General features: G+C 38.3%; 3 protein-coding genes across 5 annotated transcripts; 1 reads left to right on the top strand and 2 right to left on the bottom strand.

Annotated features, from left to right (window-relative positions):
* Nucleotides 1-1,236: 1,236 nt before the first annotated feature.
* Nucleotides 1,237-4,050, bottom strand: tusc2b (tumor suppressor 2, mitochondrial calcium regulator b). Of its 2 annotated transcripts, XR_013787442.1 has the most exons (5): nt 3,871-4,050; nt 3,150-3,356; nt 2,830-2,950; nt 2,504-2,740; nt 1,862-2,002 (listed from the first exon to the last, which is right to left on the bottom strand). XR_013787442.1 is itself a non-coding variant. In XM_079470942.1 (4 exons), the coding sequence occupies exons 2-4, from the start codon at nt 3,299-3,301 to the stop codon at nt 2,675-2,677; spliced, it is 339 nt and encodes a 112-aa protein (XP_079327068.1). In that variant the 5' UTR covers nt 3,302-3,356; nt 3,871-4,050; the 3' UTR covers nt 1,237-2,674. The 2 variants fall into 2 exon arrangements, 1 of the variants encoding a protein (XP_079327068.1); XM_079470942.1 differs by having other exon boundaries at nt 1,237-2,740.
* Nucleotides 4,051-4,307: 257 nt separating this feature from the next.
* Nucleotides 4,308-11,372, bottom strand: rassf1 (Ras association domain family member 1). 2 transcript variants are annotated; one of them, XM_079471232.1, is made up of 7 exons: nt 11,063-11,372; nt 9,678-10,084; nt 9,017-9,141; nt 5,770-5,874; nt 5,395-5,689; nt 5,191-5,306; nt 4,308-5,077 (listed from the first exon to the last, which is right to left on the bottom strand). In XM_079471232.1, the coding sequence occupies exons 2-7, from the start codon at nt 9,967-9,969 to the stop codon at nt 4,928-4,930; spliced, it is 1,083 nt and encodes a 360-aa protein (XP_079327358.1). In that variant the 5' UTR covers nt 9,970-10,084; nt 11,063-11,372; the 3' UTR covers nt 4,308-4,927. The 2 variants fall into 2 exon arrangements, with proteins under 2 accessions (XP_079327358.1, XP_079327359.1); XM_079471233.1 differs by lacking the exons at nt 9,017-9,141; nt 9,678-10,084; nt 11,063-11,372 and adding an exon at nt 7,081-7,336 and having other exon boundaries at nt 4,313-5,077.
* Nucleotides 11,373-12,261: 889 nt separating this feature from the next.
* cyb561d2 (cytochrome b561 family, member D2) lies at nt 12,262-14,393 on the top strand. The gene is made up of 3 exons (XM_079472085.1): nt 12,262-13,131; nt 13,364-13,401; nt 13,500-14,393. The coding sequence occupies exons 1-3, from the start codon at nt 13,005-13,007 to the stop codon at nt 14,001-14,003; spliced, it is 669 nt and encodes a 222-aa protein (XP_079328211.1). The 5' UTR covers nt 12,262-13,004; the 3' UTR covers nt 14,004-14,393.
* The last annotated feature ends 52 nt before the right edge of the window (nt 14,394-14,445 follow it).

Raw genomic sequence — 14,445 nt, forward strand, 5'->3', positions numbered from 1 at the left:
GTGTCAGAATGGAGAGGATGCGTACCACTCTTTCCAGTTGTACTGGACATCAGCATGTTGCTCTCCAGAGTCCTGTGATTTCGACAGTCAGATCATGATACGCGTCTGTGGGAAAATGAAAGATCAAGCATTCTCTCAGGAAGTCGAGTCCTGATGGAGCAGGAATCTGGCTGATGTGCGTCAATGCAGAGAGAACCCAAGGACACGTTGTCAAAAAAGATGATGAAATTAAGTCATATGTATGGTTCATGGAACATTCGTGGAACTTTGGTTAACAGAAAATGTTTGAAATATATGAATATTTTAGGTCTCAAGCATTAATCAGAGCAAAAATCTATCTATCTAATCTATCGTAGATCTGACACACATCAGATTTCAGTGTGATACACAACACCAACACCACATTCCGCATCATGTTCAGTAGCAACTGCGTGAAGTGTTGAAAGAGTTTCATGCACTTCTCTATTGAACTGTGTATATTTGTATATTTATCTCACTTTGGTGTATTTGTCATAGTAGCAACAGTGTTTGAAATATTTAAATGAAAATATCTGATGTGTGATTAAAATACTGTGTTAAGCATCTACACATGATCAGAATAGTTGAATGTGTACACGTGACTTAATGTTGTCAGTCATGTTTACACATATATATGTATATATATAATATTATATTACATTTTATTGACAAACAAACACTATTCTTGTTTATTCATTAAGATTTAATTTATGTTCACGGTATAACTTGATTTGTTTCTAGTTCTATGCGACGTAAACGTTAAGGTGTTTTGTAGTCGTATTACTTCGTATACATTTGTTCTTTGCACGTGTCAATAAAAACACGAGAAGTATAATACGAATAATCCTGTCTGATTACTCCTGACTTTTAAATAATAAAAGTTTGCAAAAATATTTAGCAACTTTTTTGTGTTCAGCAACATGTAACACACAAACAAGTGTCTTGAGGGTGCTGTCGTGTATTATAATGAAACTCAATGTGTGTGACATGCAGTACATCAGTGTATTAAAGAAAATAATTTTTTAGGATATCATTTCAAATGTGGGCTTTTTTGGGAGTATAGCTGTCTCTCCTGTTATCTAGTCTATGGATTTTCCCATTTTATCATTCTACACAAAAAACGGATTTTCCAGCAGTTGGGACACCAGTAACATAACATGTATGTTAGTAACAAATAATATGTAATATTTAAATATGTAAAAAATATGAAAATTATCTGTACAAAATTTTTTTTACAGTGTGGAAGCATCAATCATACACTTCCGGCACAGGAAGAGTTTCCTACACAGCAAAGGGTAATGGGTTTATTTCCATAGGCGTAAATGTCCTGCGTTTACAGTTTGCGGCAAACAGGACGACGCTCTGATTAAAGATTCCGTCAGTAGACTGATAACCGTATTTGTCAATGGAAAATGGAGTTAGGAAGGCAAAGTTCAGGCTGGTGAAGAACAATAAATTTCACCTGGAGGACACTGGGAAAAGCACACATTACAGCAGGGTGGGGCGGTCAGCGACTGATAGGACAGCTTTGAAGTTTTTGAGTCGGGATGGAATGTAATTTAACTGATCATAGAAGAGAGACAGAAGTATTGGTTTGTATCCCTGCAGCGTAAATAAAATCAACAAAACGATCAACAGATGTCAGAAAAACAAGAACCTTCAAAGTCCAAAAACTGATCTCATTTCATTTCTGAACAAATGTCCCTGGCACTTTCCACAAAGAGAACACAAAACAGGGTTTGACAGAACGTGAAAGGAGATGTTTGGATGTTAAAAGTGTAATTGTGACTTATAAATCCGAGATCAACGATTTTTTAATTAGGAGACACACACAGTTTGATATGCATTTCAAAGTGATATTTTCTTTAATGCCATCTGTCTATTTCAGCTATAATAAATAAAAACTTGCAGAACAGTGATTGGCAGCACTGTGTCGATCAGCTCCCCGACCATCCAATCAAGGAGCAGCAGCGATTCCATCATCCTGTCAGCACACAACAAATCACAGCATAGTAAACAGCCTTTGATTTTCTTCTATGGGCTGAAAAATCAGATTGTAGGAACTACATGCAAAATGTCAGGCCGTACGTTTATATGCACTAAACCTAAATGCGTTATCTATAGGAACAGAGTCCCGGCAACCTGTAAAGCATCACCAACGCCTGTCCATTAAAGCATTCATAAATAACCTGATCTTTCCTTGGGCTTCTAGAAGAGCTTACAAAATCTAAAATGAACTTTCTCAAGCCACATCAAAATCCAAAAAGTTTCAACGTTTGCATTTGTTTCTCCTCCTGGGTCCTTCATGATGTGCTCCTATATTCTCTACTTATATGACCGTATATATCAGTTCAAACAAACAAGCATACATTCAAACAGAAACCATATCTGTGTCTCGGCCGTACAGCCCATAATAGTCGTACATGTGGCGGGTTACAAGAAAATTAAGAGTCAGGACATCATTGTCAGGCCGTGGCCTCCTTACGGGCAGACAGCCGGAGTATCTCGCGGTCTGTCGGCTGAGATTCCACACAACACGCATCGAGCCCTCCCTGGCACAAGGGGGAGCTACACAGCAAGCGTGTCCAGGATCCAGCAGTTGGAAGGAAATTAGAGGAGGACGGAATTTTTGCAGGATCAATGACATACGACCGTGTCAAACCTCACAGATGACGACCGGAAAATCAACGTGGATGCAAGGGTGATCCAACTTGATCATTCCCTAAGAAGAGAAAATTTCAAAAAGGCAACTTAGACGCGTCCCGTTATTTCAACAAACATTTGTAGGATGTTTGTCGGGGAATGGTGTACCTGAGGTATGAGATTCTTGTGGATTCGTTTTAGTTTGGCTTTCTTTCTGCCGTTTTTCGTCACTACTGTTTCCTCATAGAATTCGTGGGCGAGATCGCCGTCCTCATCGAAGTACAAAGAGCTGAGCAAATAAATACAAAAATAAAGCAGTCAGGGGCAGAGTTCACTCAGCAAAACTGCTCAAATAAACCAAAGAATGATTCTTGAGAAAGCTGATGTTAATAAAATAGTTTTGAAAGCGTTGCAAACATCAGAGTATCATTACCCCTTTCGCTGAATTTAACTTTCAGTCAAATGGCTGATGCTGTGTTTACATTTACCTCCTTCTAGTTAACACGAAAGGGGCCGCGTGTCTGATACTCCGGACCCTCGCCAGGCTTTGCTCCTGCCCGTCTGTGACAGGTTCATCTCCACCAACAGAACCGGAGAAGGGCCAGTAACCTCTTCCTTTAGATCCGCTGCCCCCCATCATGGACCAGAGAACATTCTCCTCCGGTCCGGGTCACGGTTTCAATGGACCTGCAGCTCTTGAAGAAGATAAAAAACGACACGTTGTTAGACCTTCATTGTTAAATGGTGTTGTATGATGTACCTACAGCTCCGCTGGACTTTTATTGGTAAAAAGTGACGTTCTAAGGTCATGACTGATAATGTCAACCACAAACCTCGATGTATCGTTTTACTACAAATGTCAAACATTGTAATTAATAGATGTCTGACACATAATCCTTTCTACACACAGATTTTATTCTTTTGACATACGTCATATTTTACGTAGCTGAGAATTTTAGCATTAGCATGTAGCATCTCAAAATATGACAGATTGTATTCCTTTTATTAAACCTCGAGTCGACATTTTATTATATTTTATTACTAAATCTTAAATGATGTGTCAACATCCATATAACGTTTAATAATTCTTGTAATTTAACTTTTTTAATTCATGAAGCTTTTATGCTAGTGCGGCTAACAGTATTATAATGTCCTCTATCTGTTTTAAACACAATATTTTCACTGTTTATTATAATGACATTTACTTACATAGAGACTCTTGATGTGAATTAAACAGGAGTAGAAATCATTCGGATTAAAGCCGGTTTGCTTAGATTTGTTGAATATTTAAAATAAAAACCGAGCCGTAACAGATCACAGTGAACGCACATACGCTGAGCAGCTTCAACAGGAACCGGAAATACATGTTACTGCATCCGTGAGCGGAGCGATGATAGAATAAAAGTTTGTTGTCTTATAATTTGATACAGATTTTTAACCAATGAATTTCCATGTCTTGTTCAAGTCGTTTGCGATTACGGAGTAAATTATTTATTTATACTTGTTATTTACAGTGTTAGAAATATTATAAGTCTTTTTTATGTTAACAGCTAAAATGTCAAATCTAGGACAAACTAGCATTCACAAAATATAATGTATTTTAAACAGTTTTGTTAATCTGCACACTTACCGACATTCTGATCATTGCTTTCATTAAACGACTCTATTTTATTTGTTTATAAATTACAAATCAGACTATTTACAAATACCCACTATAACCACTGAATGACAGTAAGGTGAATGATTTACTTGTTGTCATAATAATACTTAGAAATGAATGTGTACGCAGCTTCCTAACATAAAACAAGTCACATCAATGAGGAAAATATTATAATTTTTATTTATCATTCCAGGAAAATATCAACAAATAAGTATACAGAGATATTACATATCTGACGACATGAATTATATAATTCTCACTACATCTTGTAATGTCGACTCATATAGTTAATGCAATAAAATAATTTTTAATTTATATTCCTCTCAAAATACTCTGTAAGAGGACTCTGCATTGTTTCATTCACCACAGTCATTCAGTAAAGACGTCACTCCACCACAGCAGCCATTCCACTGAGTCCAGCTACGACAGCAGTATTTCTTTCAGTGTAAATTCTGCATACGCACCAGTCACACTCGCACTGCATTTCCCACCCGTTATGTCCCAATGGACTGAGGGGTCCTTCACACACTCTTTCGACTCAAACCGTTCTGGGATGAGCATGTACGTTTCCGTTTCTCGAGGCAAGAAAGGCAGCCCATATACGTTTCAACCCGGCGTGCCGAGGTTCTTCAAGGCGTCTTTCATCTTTTCTCGTGCCAGGGCGTAGCGCTTCACAATCTGCCGCACGTATTCCTCTTCCTCTCGCTGCAGTATGTGCAGGAAGTTCTGCAGTTCGGGATTGCTGAACGCGTCCCACTGCGAGAAGGGACAAGAATGTCAAAACGATCGTGCAGAAAATTACACGTCTGAAAGATAGCGTACTGTCGATAACTGCGCATTTGTTTTCCATCAGTGTGTTTTAAACTTACATTAACTTCCCCAGTTTCATTCTCTTTGAGAACCAGACTGAGGACTTTCTCGTTGGGTCCGGCACACAGACGCAGAAAAAGCGGATGTTCATCATCTGTTAGCTTCCTCAGATACACTACAAATGTATTCAAAAAAAAAATTTGTAACAAAAAGGAACCACACTAAAACCTGCACAAAAATAGACAAACTTTAAAACATCACACCTTGATTCTGTCGCTCGCTGCGTTCAAACAGCGAGTACTTGGCTGGGTTGTCCACCACGGTGAATTTCTTCAGCAGGGCTTCTATCACCTCTCTGGCCCGGGTTTTGGAGCTGATGTGCAGGTGTTTGACTGTATCTCTGGGAAGGTAAAACGACGTGCGATGCTTCAGTGCTTTGTCCTCCCGACAGCCGCCGTCCCGAGAAGACGAGGATGCGCTCCGCGGGGGCGGGATGGACACGGGCCGGGCAAGCTTAAACTGGACCTTAATAAAGCCAGTGTACGAACCATCACGGTTCTGAAAGAAAAAAAACAGCAAAACGTTAAAACGGCAAATAAAAACACCCACGATAGTTTATATTTTTAACCGATACTTACCAAAACCATGAAGAGGTTACTGTTGACCTGAGCGTTGTATTCCTTTACCTTCTGCTGTATTTCACTGCTGGAGAGCTCCTGCTTTCTCCAGTCTACTTGTTCATCCTGTTGGACAGAGAGATGCGTGTTATACAACATATGACCACAAGGGGACAGCAATAAACCTTTAGAGACTCATATTGGGTGACACGTTCTAAACAATAAATGGGACACAGGCAGATCAGACATACAGTTCTTCGTAAATCCTGTTATTTGCATGTTTTAGATAAAAACCAAACGGCTTTGGATTAAAGTACTGATTTTGCTGTGGTTGAGATGCTTTTATTAATAGTAACAGCAAGTACAGAATTACATTCGAGATTACATATTAAACCCAGATACACTATTAGTTACAGCTAGATCCCTTCAACCTCAGCTCATCGAGACAGAAGCCACAGGAAACCCCTCCCTCATAAAAAACAGACAGGAAGTGGGAACACACGCACACTAAGACGCAGGCTTTGGAATTTTTCAGAAGTAGTCAACCTGACAACCGATACAAGATTGAGGTTAATACGAAAATGTGCAATACGTTCCTGACATTTGTGTGTCGCCTGCGTTTCACCCCCCACCAAATGTCTTGGTTCCTCTTAAAGCTCCTTCCTGATCTTCTCGCACATTATTGCCATTGTCTCACTCACTGGGGGGGTTCGAGTTGTAAGACACCATTCTTGCCCCGAAACAATATGTATTGTGAAAAGCGCTCTACAGACAATTAGAGTTGAATAAATTAAAACATTTTACTAACAACATGATTGGTTAATTCATTGAAATATCAAGTAAATAAAGAAAACAAATGTAGTACACTAGAATTTCATTATCCTCAACCCAAAACTCACGCAAAACACCCAAAATAAATGATCAAACTACCCCTTTTGGTTTCTAGTGTGCATACTAAGAATACACCATAAGGCGGCTGTAGGGATCCTTTGATTGGTTAATCTGAGTGAGTGATGCTTAGCGTGACTTCATTGCTGTCATTCACAGCCCCCCCATCCCCCGACACCCCCACTTCCTATATTTAACTTGAATAAAGACCGTACTGAACTTTTTAAACAAAACGTGTCAGAAACGTCCTGAAGTTTAGAAACGGAAACGCGTCGTTTGAAAAACACGCGCATGCGCACACGCGCCTTTCGGAAACGCGAACAAGCGCAACTCGATTTCCGTTACTTGTACTTCTCCCGTTAATCTCGTACCGCAGAGTCCCTCCAAACTACAACAAGCGTAAACTTCACAGCGTGTTTGCGGAGACATCGACTCGTGACTTACTTTATCTTTGCGCTTTTTGGTCTTTCTGAGGGAAGTGCGCGCGGTGTAGAACTGCTCGAACTCGTGCTCGGAGTCGCTCTGGCTGCAGTATCCGCTGCTCGCGCCGCTGCCCCACGTCATGTCGAACCACTCGCAGTCCGTCATTATCGCGCCGAACCGAAGCACACCGTGAATAAACCGAGCGGATGTGACTGAGTCTGTGGATGATGTGGCCGTCTGACCGACCTCGTGGAATCAGGATGCAACCGTTAGGCGTGACTTGTAACCCCACCCTTCCGTTGACCCCGCCCCCTGAATTGAATTCACGGCCCCTCCCTCCATTCAAAACGGACCTCTCCCGAATTAAATTGGCATATGGATTGCTTTTTAAAAACGCTTTGTACATTAAATATGACAAAGAATTAAAATGTTAAAAATAAAATAAATAAATGCATTATTATTGGTGGTAGTAGTAGTATTTTTGTTAATAGTTTTAACCAGCGCTTGAATTGAATCAAGTCTTATTGGGGTCCCAACCATAAGACTTTTTCTGTGGGGGTTCTTGTCGAAAATATACAATTTATACAAAATACACAATATATTTCATCATAATATGCATAACTATATTTATTCAAAACAGGCTTACATTAAAGAACAGGCTTTTACTGTATTTCGGATCAAATCAATACAGGCGGAACAGAAATGACATTTAATGTTTGTTTGGCGTTTCAAATTTAAAGTCACATGACAACTAGCCCATAAACAAACTTAATATCAATTATTGTAAATAATTATTTCACAAAATTGACCAAATCCAGTGTATAAATTTAATCACATTTGTCAATATTATTTTTACTCAAATAAAAATATTTGAGGGCCCCCCTAAGTCTATTTTTTACTTGTTATGGGGGTGCCCACCTTCAATTCGAGCACTGGTTTTAACATTTTATTATTGTTATAATTGTTTCTAAACACTTTGGGCGTGAATTATGACAAAGAATTAGTGTTCAAAATAATATGAACAAATATATTATTATTATAATTATGAATTGTTACATTTTATTGCTGTTTTTTAATAGATTGCTTTTTTAAATGCTTGGGACATAAAATACGTTATAATGCTAAAATATAATGCTAAAAACATACAGTAATTATTTATAATTATCATGAATGTTGTTAATATTTTAATCAATTATAACATTTGATTCGTGTTATATAATATGTATAATACATTCACACATAGGTGACTAAAATAGAATTTGGGGATTGTAAGGCTCACTGCCTCTGTAAAGCGTGTAGCTGGGAAAAGTGTTGCTTGTATTCAGAAGGATTACAAGTATAGAAAGAGCCAAATGAGATTTTAAAATGATTTGCACATTTGTAATTAGGTAAAAGGTTCTTTGTGAAGCACCATTGACTTTCAGAGCTGATTAGTTCATTCACCCAGCTGTCATCCCCTCCCACCCGTATCACTTTCACATGATTACTAAAGAAAGACACGCTTAAATAAAATCAATAGAGAATCTGTGCTTAGACAAAGAGTGTCACTGTGATTATTGCCCTTAATTATTCCATATAAATGACCTAAATGCCACCTTAAATATATATAAGCCAACAAAACACGAGAATTGAATCTCTTATAAATGGAAAATATCTTAAAAAGCCTTTTTTATATTAAACCGTAGAGTCAAAACAGAACATGTACCGAAAAGCAGATGCTTTTTTTGTGCAGTTGCTAGACAACCTCTCCTCCTACGGCGCTGTCGTAAATTACGCGTGGCACGGCGTGTGCAGGCCGGCAATAAAATGAGCCATGGTGACATATGGCGTGCTGACTAACAAAACTAGGTCCAGTAACAGACGACAGGGCGGATTAATTTATATGCGCACACAAGATTTAAGAAATGTACGACTTTGTAACATCACACACAAACAAACACTGTGATCGTTTTCTCACCACATTCGTGTCCGTCTCAATAGTGTCCTCGCAGTAGTTTGATTGGTCACAGATGAGGTTAGAGGTTAAGGTGCAGTCCAGTTGAATGAAGGGTTGACAGCGGTAGTGACAGGTGTACTGACAATCTGATGACACAAAACCAAAACCATGAGGTTTCATATCCTCACTTTTGTGTTGCAGTAGTTCTTCTCAGCGCATTTTGGTTTACCTAAAATTCTGTTATCATGTATTTAACCTTTTGTCATTTCAAACCTGTGCGACTTTCATTCTTCTGCACAACACAAAAGTTGATATTTTGGAATATGTTGGTAACCAAACAACACTGACCCCCATTGACTTCCATTGTATGGACACAAAACCATTGAGACATTTATCAAAATATCTTGAAAGAGTCATATACAGGTTTTGAACCACATTACTCAATTGGAGGGTCAATCATTTTCCATAACGCTGTTGTTTATTGATTTGTGACCCAATTTAAATGTCCTCAATAAAATGCACAATCCAACATTAAAATAAACACACACACACGCATACTGTAAACACTCCATCTGCCTGTATAAACTTCCTTTTACACTGTAGGACATAAACATCCATGTGGAAACGATGGTTTCCGTGTGTCCGTCAAAGTTATGTGTCAATACACACAGTAGAGACTCACGTGTGCAGTGAAGGCTCTGTTTGAACATGCCCCATATGAACTCCCCGCAGAGGTCGCACCAGCTGAGCTGCGTCTGACTGCTCGGCTGGAAGTCGTGTCCCCGTCCAAGTGTAGCCGTCAACCTATCGGGGTCCTCCAAGCGCACTCTCGCCCCCACCATCCGCACCACCTTCTCCATGCCCCATCTTTCCAGAGTATGCCCCGAGAAGGGCGGAAAGCCAGTAGGGGGCGCTAACTCAATACGGTCATCTGGAGTCAAGTCCTGTAGTTCGATTAGCTCACATTTGGCCATCTTCGGAAAGTAAGATGCACAGCATCGCTCAGTTTGCACTACTTATCCAGGCATTGAAAAATACTGCATGAGATGATGTTTTTCATGAGTTTATGTTAACAGCATCCGGATTAATCTAAAGGAGAAACACAGAAATAACATTAGATTATATTTGGTGATCATCTCTAATCCTCAAAATCGACTAACATGTTTAACCCTCCTTAAATCGTAAAATTGTGTATGCTTTTTATACACGACCATTTTGTGCATACGTTTTTTCTTGAGACACCCTTGATATTTGTACAGCAGGAGATGAAATATTTACTTTGCGTGGGACAAAGAGTCTTTAAGCAGCAACATTCCCCTACAGACGGGTTTATGGAGACGGACAGATCTTTAGCCGTACAATAAACACTTGACAACATTTGTACAGACTGTAATCTGTAGTCAAGTGAAGGAAATGTGTGTGAAGAGTTCTGCTGTAATGCACTTCTTTTGGCTTCTGTCCTAATCCTGGCAACCCAAAGGGCTACAGAACTGAACAGAGAGGGGTTTAAAACTGGGTCACAGATGTAAAGCAAATAAATAATGCACCAAAAATGAATGCAAATATAAATAAATATGTAGATAAATATACATAGAAATTTAAAATAATCTATGAAATAGTATGAATGTGTACATTATAAATAAACAGAAATAATAAATGTGAAAATGTCCAATTGATTGAGACTCGAATAAGACAAAGTAACAAACAAATAAAAAAAGAATTTTAATGAAGTGTAAATTAAACATTAGGAGAGAATAAGATATATGGTATATAACGTGTATAAATGAAACAAAAAAGTAAATGTGAAAAAAAACGTGACATTAATTTAATTATATTTGGCGTCAAAAGCATACAAATCACAGAAATAAACAAAAAATGGCATAAATATACACTCACGTAAGCAATGCACAGAGTAGAAAATAAATAAATGACTCAAACTATACTAGATTACGTATGCTATTGTATTAATCGTATTTGACGTGGTTGTGCTGGTAAACAAACGTTAATTTATTATTTATATCATTATTATTTTAAGTATCTTAAGTACGTTAGTGGTTAACGACTTACCTTAAACCGAAACGAACAACTTCTTGAAACGAATTTTAACGCCTCAAACTAAATCTCACGTAACGCGTAATCCGTGGGCATCGCGCGAGAGGACGCGACCGGCATTGCGCAAGGAAAGAAAAATACGTCCCGTTAGAATCCAAAACTCATACAGGAAACGAAGCTTCGCGGTCAGGGCTGTTCCTCAAACCGCTTGAGCTTTTCCGCATCGTGTCTGTGCGCGTCACTCTCGGTTACTGTTCGCAACCCGCGTCGATAGTTTCATCTCCTCAAACGCACCTTGTACATTCCGTGCAGATCTGCCCGCTCTGCGCATGCGCGCCGGACAGATTAACGCTTAATCTGGCGTGATCTGTCCTACTTCAGATGTCGCTCTGTTTTTGGAGCAGACATCATTTCCTGCGGGATTAGAAACGAAGACTCGGGGTTTATATTCTGAACATTTGTCTGTGGGTGTATTATTACATTATTTTCTAATGCATTCTTTAATATATAGGCCTATATAGCCTATATATATGTATGTATGTATGTATGTATGTATGTATGTATGTATGTATGTATGTGTGTTTGTGGATAATTAAACATACACTTACATATTGGCACAACTCTATGGGACTTGATTCAACATGGGACCGTTTGAGACACCAAGCGGATGTTTTGCAGGATGGGATGGGGACCACAGTAGTGGATAAAAGGGTTCTCTATTCATTCTGGCTGGAGGCCAACGAGTCTCAGGACGGGCTGGAATTCTGTAGAGGACAAATATCCGGTAATTGGCTGTGAATGTCTCATTCTCCAATTACCGCGATTTTTCGGTGAACAATCACTACACTGTTCTCTCTGAAGAGTAACTATTTTAGATATTTAAATCTCACAATCCCCAATTATATAATAGGGTATTATAGAATGTTAGATCCATCAAATTGCGAATATGAAATAGCATTTATTTCTAAATAATATTAATTATAAATTTACATTTAATCATTTAGCAGATGCTTTTATCCAAAGCGACTTACAGATAAGGAAACATTGGAAGCAATTATAACAACAAGACTTATACATTTACATTTAGTCATTTAGCAGATTTTGCTTTTTGTAAAGCGATTTACAAAGAGTTCAGGGAGCAATAAACTGAGATGTCATAAAAGAGCAATAGTACAATAGGTGCTAATACAAAGTTGCTAGTGTCAACAAAAGCCAGACCACTACCTGTTGAGCCAAGAGAGGGTTAGTGTACTTTTTTTTCATTTGTCTGTGTGTTTTAAGTAGTTTTTTGAAGGTTGTGAGAGATGTGGTTCTTTATGTGCTCTTTATAGATTATAAACAATGATATGAATGAAAAACAATGTAGTATTTTTTATTTTTTATCACCGTATTTTTTGAATATAAAATAGTAGTTTTTTTTAAAGATTATTTAAATGATTGAGGCCCAGATAGCCATCCCAGAGACAGATAACAACGAATTTTGGGTTTATTTTTATTCAGAAAAAAAGCGTGACCCCTGCAGGTCAAGAAATGGAAAGACGTGAAATCCCACGTCAGCATGACCGCAGGAATTTCTAGAACGCAGGAACTCTGCAATTTCCAAAGTAAAAGTCACTTCTTAAGGAGATAACGGACTTTAAAGAGAGATCAAATAAAAGTCTTACATATAACGCACGTATGCGAGTGATTCATTAAAGGAGATATTTTAAGACGCCGTGTTTATAATTGATATTAAATATGTTCAAATTACATAGGACTCGGCTTGAATACATAACAGAGCTTTTATCTTGACAGGTTGATTTGAAAGCGGAAGCCTCGAATGAATAAGAGTCTGAAAGGAGTTTAAATGGATTTAAGCCGTTATTTATCACTAATGCGATTGTAAATGTGTGTAAATTACCTGTATGTGACGATTTGTATCCGTTTGTCCATTTGTGAGGTCTAGTGGAAGATTAAAATGTCGGCGCGTCACGAACCGGAGCCTAAATTGTACAATTACAGCAGGACAGTGTGCGGCATCTGTACACATGTGCTGTGTGCTGTGTTCACTGGCTTCATAACTGTACTGTCGAAACCTGGATCCAGTAAGTACAATAAAACACACGAGGACGTTTAATGAGAATTTATGGAATTAAGTTCATATAAATATTTTATTTTCTTAGAAAAATATCACATGTTTGCTCTTAATTTAGTATACAAGTTTAAAGTCCTGGTGTACTGCACTTTTTACTCACTATAATGACGTCAAAGTAATAATGCATAATATGCATAAAACTATCTACATTTCAAAATAAAAGTCATTATATTTTCCAACAGGTCTGTTCTCCTGGCATCCGTTCTTAATGACCCTTGCTGTAAGTATCATGATAAACAACCATACATGATTAAAAGCTTTAGCGTATAAACTATCACATTTATATTTAACTTGATGAGTCTGTTTCTCTCAACACAGTTCTCCTTCTTCATGACCGAAGCCATTCTCCTGTTCAATCCCCATTCCTCTCCTGTTGGAAAGCTGAAGCACAAAACTAGAGGGCGCCTACACTGGATTTTACAGTGTCTCTGTGTCTTCTGTGCCGTTGTGGGTCTGATCGCCATCGTTTACAACAAGAACCTCAGTGGGAAGCCACACTTCACATCATGGCACGGTTTGATCGGTTTGGTAACTGTGATCGTTGTCGTGCTACAGTCTCTGGGAGCAGTTTCTCTACTTTATCCCAAACTGGCCAAAGGCTGGTCACTGGCAAAACTGAAGCGCTACCACGCCACCTCAGGTTTACTCACGTACCTGCTGGGCAGCATCAGTCTGGTTCTCGGATCGTGTTCTGCATGGTTCAGCAGTAATGCGAGCGGGTATGTCTGGTACCTGGCAGCCCTTTGCCCAACATTGTGCGCTCTGGTTATTATGAGTCAGGTAACAAATGCGTATATGACCAAGAAACGACAGCAGTACTGAGATTTTTAAAGATGGATATTTTGGTTTGCAAGCATGAGGAGCATCAGACGCTGGGAGCTACTGACCCATGTTAATGGAGACATTTTATTTGTTCTTTGGTTTTGTAATTGTAGGTCTGAGAAGATACTCAGTGTTTTGTAACTACTACGACATTTTTGTGTATAAACGGACTCGAGATGTATTTTTGTATAACAATTTTCTTTTATCCTTAAATGCGCAACCAATTATACATTAACGGATGTCATCATTAAATTACTTATTGTAAGGAGGGTTGTGTAAAAATTAATTCGCCAATACAAATTAAACTATTGTATTAAACTAAAACAAAGCATTTTTTCTTTTATATGCATATATATATTCCACTCTTAATATAAAACAATGCATCATTTCTAATGCAATTGTTTTTCTTTTATATATATATATATATATATATAGCTGCAAT

The sequence above is a fragment of the Barbatula barbatula genome (assembly GCF_947034865.1).
Source record: "Barbatula barbatula genome assembly, chromosome: 13".
Taxonomy (NCBI): domain Eukaryota; kingdom Metazoa; phylum Chordata; class Actinopteri; order Cypriniformes; family Nemacheilidae; genus Barbatula; species Barbatula barbatula.